The 5,217-nt window shown below is 42.9% G+C and overlaps 1 protein-coding gene across 2 annotated transcripts; it reads left to right on the forward strand.

The window, feature by feature from the left end:
- LOC310777214 (somatostatin-2-like) lies at positions 1-1,179 on the forward strand (the record flags this gene model as incomplete). 2 transcript variants are annotated; one of them, XM_083637495.1, is made up of 3 exons in its annotated part: positions 1-61; positions 434-514; positions 973-1,179. In XM_083637495.1, exons 1-3 carry the CDS (start codon positions 17-19, stop codon positions 1,177-1,179), a joined length of 333 nt encoding a protein of 110 aa, XP_083493621.1. In that variant the 5' UTR covers positions 1-16. The 2 variants fall into 2 exon arrangements, with proteins under 2 accessions (XP_083493621.1, XP_083493622.1); XM_083637496.1 differs by having other exon boundaries at positions 1,012-1,179.
- Positions 1,180-5,217: the final 4,038 nt, after the last annotated feature.

Below are 5,217 nucleotides of genomic sequence, written 5' to 3' on the forward strand. Positions count from 1 at the left end.
TCTGTCCAGTCCAGCCATGGCCTCCCAGCCCCACAGAGACCAGGACCAAAACAAGGAGCAGGTAATTAGAATATAATTGGATTTCTAAATGTGATTTTGCTTACATGAACCATTATTGTGATGTACATTGGTGATGGTATGGAGAATACCCCCTGTGATTATCATGGTATTGATTTCAACCGTATCGCCCAGCCCCAGTATACAATGTTTGTTCTGCTGTCTCTCTCGTCTCCCGCTCCCTCCCTCCGTTCTCTCCCCTCTCTCTCTCCTCTATCCCCTTCTCTCGCCCTCCCTCTCACTCCAATATACGATTGTTCAATCCTGTTTATTGATAGTGGTTAGCTAGACTTCGCTAGACATATTCTCTGCAAAGCCCTCTGAGACATGCTTGTGAATTAGGGCTATACAAATAAACTTGACTTGACTTGAGCAGAATCTGGATCTGGATTTGGATCTGGAGCTGCGGCACCAGAGACTACTGCAGCGAGCTCGTAACGCCGGCCTCATGTCACAGGTTAGAGAGCCCAGTACCACTGTGTTTTAGCATAACCGTACGTTTACATGCACGCTAATAATCCACTATTATTCTGAATTCAATATGGGTCTTCATAATGCATATTGTCGCTGTCGGGCGGAAATGTCATGTCCGCCCGACATGTATAGGGTGCCCTCTTCCGGGTTCAGCATAGGATCTAAGCCAGCAGCGATACTCAACTTGCTTTGTCCGGGGGCTACTTTTGTATAAGCTATTTCATTCCTTATTTATTTTTCCAAAGACCTTTCATAAAATGCTTGTAAAAATATTTGTACTTGGTCAAACCAAGCGATTCAGCTATATTTAGAATCGGGAGAGACAAAAGAACATTTAACTCTTACCAAAACTAAGAAATATGAGGAAAAAGGTTTTGTATTTAAGTTTTGTGTGTGCATGTGTGTGCGCGCATGTGTGTGTGTACATGTGTCTGTATAAAGGAGTGGAGTAAGCATGCGGTGGAGGACCTGTTGTTCCAGCTCTCTCCTCCAGAGGGTGATGCCCAGCGGGATGCAGAGGTGGTTTCCATGGCGACAGGGGGGAAGATGGAGCTGGAGCGCTCGCTCGACCCCCCTAACAGCCTGCCCCCCCGAGAGCGCAAGGCCGGCTGCAAGAACTTCTACTGGAAGGGCTTCACCTCCTGCTAGAGTAAGCCCCGATCCTAACCCTAATCCCACCATGAGTTTTTTCTACTGCAGGCTGTATGAAGTTGAAAGCTTCATAAAACATTTGAAAATAATCTAAAAAGGAAATAACTCAAAGTAAACGGCTGCTTCTCAAACTTGGCTCCACCTCTGAAGCCAAACGTCGTCCTCGTCCCATTGGCTCACGTGAGCATGGGCGCCGGGCCAATCCCGGCGCTTGACTGCTGCATAGGCGGGCACAGGGCGTGGTTTTGCCTGGACCCGCGGTGGGTTCCATAACAACGCCTCTCAGGTAGACCACGTCCTCCTGTTAGACACTCTCACGTAAACCACTTCCTGTGTCTGAGCCCTCCTTGTTGTTCTGCTCCTAGCTGTGACCCCGCCTCCACCAGACCAGCTAACCAGTCCCAGAACACCCGACCGACTCGACAGACCAATCAGCACCCGGCTGGCGAGCTGCTGGGAGCAGAGAGGTGTTACTGTCTAATCAAACTAACTGTCAATTAAAGAGAGAAATCAATCAAGCTCCTGTCTGTCCTTTACTACCAGCACAGAACAAAGAGGATATACAGTAGAGATAATACATACGATCAAAGAGAATATACAGTAGAGATGATACGTTAGATCAAAGAGAATATACAGTAGAGATAATACATACGATCAAAGAGAATATACAGTAGAGATAATACATACGATCAAAGAGAATATACAGTAGAGATGATACGTTAGATCAAAGAGAATATACAGTAAAGATGATACATTAGAAGAAAGGGAATACACAGTAACAATGATACATCATAACAAATAGAATATACAATATAGCGATTAGAACAAAGGGAATATACAGTAGAGATTAGAAGAAATGGAATATACAGTAGAAATTATACATTAGAACAAAGGGAATATACAACAGAGATGATCCATGATAGATAATATACAGTGGAGATGATACATTAGAACAAAGAGAATATACATTAGAGATGATACATTAGAACAAAGAGAATATACATTAGAGATGATACATTAGAACAAAGAGAATATACATTAGAGATGATACATTAGAACAAAGAATGTACAGTAGAGATTATACACTAGAACAAAGAGAATATAGAGGAGAGATGATGGCCTACATTAGATAGATCAGGGGTTCTCAACCTTTTGTAACTGAAGGCCCACTTCCTTACTTACAATATCTGAGGACCACCTTACCAAATAAATGAGAGGAAAAGAATAAGAATAAAAAACAGATTCGTTTTTTATAATAATAAATGAATAAATTATGCATTTTAATTGGGATTTTTTTTTTTTGTGTGTGAACTATTGAGTACATTTAGAGAAAATAATAACTAGCTTTGTAAATAATGATGATGATTATTTTCCATTTAGATTTCAATGTATTGACATGGTCTTTGGCTTCACAGGTTTGTTTGAACACAAAGTCACAATACAGGCAGCACCAGAATTATTATTATTATTATTATCATTATCATCTAACCATTTGGCAGTGTCACTGACCTCCATGGCCCACCAGATGGCACTCTGAGGCTCATTGGTGTGCCACAGCCCAGTGGTTGAGAATGGCTGATCTCTAGAGGGGGGTTCCGTTCCAACTTTTTATGATCAGATGGCAGATCGGGGGAAGGATATGATTGAATGGATATTAACCACATGGTGAATACTGTATTTCCTTGCATGAACATATAAAAACACATGGAGAGAGTGGCCGGCCAACAACATGTTGTGTGGAGAACGGGCCTTTGTGAGTGATTCAGATTGCCCCCCCAGAAAACACTCGTGTCAAAGGAAGAACTTACTTTAAATTAAACATGTTGCCATTTGTTATAAATTACTTCAAAAAGCCAATGGTTTCATTATTATTATTATTATTACCTTTATTAGTAGTAGTAGTAGTATTATGTTTACATAAACTATCATATCTTTTTTTTTTTTTTTTGCCATGTAGGCTACAGCGGGTAATGTGTATGTTGTTGTCCAATGTCAATTCTCTATTTGATCATTTGATGAGACGATAGACACACACACACACACACACACACACACACACACACACACACACACACGCACACAAGCTCCAAGTGGTCACACCGCTGCTTACAGGCTGGACTGTGTGAGGGTCGAGTCTAATTCACTTTTAATGAAGAGAGAGCAAATATTAGTCTGTTTGCTTAACACACTGTCACCATGACAGTGGAGAGAGAGAGAGTGTGTGTGTGTGTGTGTGTGTGTGTGTGTGTGTGTGTGTGTGTGTGTGTGTGTGTGTGTGTGTGTGTGTGTGTGTGTGTGTGTGTGTGTGCGCATGTCATTATAGTTAAATAGTTAACTAAAACTAAACATTTTAGGGAGCAACATACGGAGAAAATATTTCCAAATAAAGACAAAGGGAAAAACAAAATAACCAAAGCAGTGAAAATGAACTGAAGCAGTTCAATTAAAGGAGGATTTCGATATTTTTCAACCTGGACTCTAGACCTGGACAACCTGGACAAATTTAAGCACACATTTTTGAAATCGGTGATTGTGAATTATTGACGAAGATCTGCCTCGGCAGCCGGCACGTAGGATACGTCCACTAAACAAGCTTATTTTTGCAAAGTGGCTGCCAACTGAAGCGAATTGTTCAATCCAGTTTATTGGAGCAATAATTAACCTTACAGCCAGGAGGAGTCAACAATCAGCCAAACTGCATACTTTTTATTGATTTGATTTAAAATCACAGCCAGGTGCTGAAGTAAAGCTGTGTTCACACCGAGATATTTATTTTTTGCTCTGTCGCTTGATTCAACCCTTTGGAATCGCTCTGTCGCTCTGTTTAAATCGCTCATCAACAGGCACACGAATTGACGGACATGTGGGGGCTATAACGTTACGCAATGTCATGATGTTTGTCCACTGCCAGCGACCGTCGTTGTTTACAAGCTAAGCCTGTGAAAGAGCTGTTGCACACCTAAAAAAGACTTTAAATCAGGTGCGTAGGATGGAAAATGAACTAAAAGTAGAGAAAATCCCGCATGACACTGACCTTACTGGTAAACTCTTTATTAGAAGATAAATAGGGAAACAACGTTTCGGTACTAGACCTTCATCAGGTTTTAAAAGGTTTTACAAGCTAAGCCTATCAGCATGCTCCTAACACGAGCTCCATACCGGTAGTACAGACTTCACTTCATGTCAGCTGTCAGCCTGTCAATGTGGTTTGTTGCCACACAATAAACCAGCGGTTTGTTCCAAGCCAGTGTGATCCTTGACTCACTCTCACACGGCAGCCAATCAGCGTTGAACAGCAAGCGACTGATGCCAGCGTATTTTCGCTCGAGTTGGGATATTTCATCTGGGGCGACGAGCGTATTTTCTCCCTATCGCTCTGTCTCTGTCGCTCGGACACCCAGCGATTTTTCTCCTGGGCGAATATACACTCAATCGCTCGTTTGCATTGACTTTGTATGTAAACTCGATGCCAGCGAAAAACTTTAATAGGTCGGTGTGAACGCAGTTTAAGCAGTGCAGGTGTGCAGGTCGCAGGTTTGCAGCAGGTGTCACCCTTCTCCTCCACCCCCCTCTCTCCTCTCTCTGACAGTGTGCAAGCGTGTGCGCGCGCATGCATGCATGTTTCAAGCCGCCCATATCGTCTATGTTAAAATAGTCGCAAAATACCCAACCAAAACTTGCAAAAATGTCTGAATATCTTCCTTGAACGTGTTTTTACATCAATCCGTGTTTTCACCACCATGTGATAGATGGCGCTCTTGGCCAACTTATGAAGTGCTACAAAGTAACGGACAAGCCCGTCTTTTATTGTCACACGAACACCACAACACATGCATGCGGCCACAACACACTCATGCTGACGGTGGCCGGTGAAAAGTGTCCTCTGCATTTAACCCATCCAGGCATGTCCTTTCCTCCGGTGGGCAGGCCAGGAGCAGTGGTCGCTTTCTCGTACAGCGCCCGGGGACCAACTTCGGATGTTGTCGTCACTGGTCGGATGACGATGACGATCTGATCTTCTGCATGTTTTTAGTG

The sequence above is a fragment of the Poromitra crassiceps genome (genome assembly GCF_964638095.1).
Source record: "Poromitra crassiceps genome assembly, chromosome: 5".
Classification (NCBI taxonomy): Eukaryota; Metazoa; Chordata; class Actinopteri; order Beryciformes; family Melamphaidae; genus Poromitra; species Poromitra crassiceps.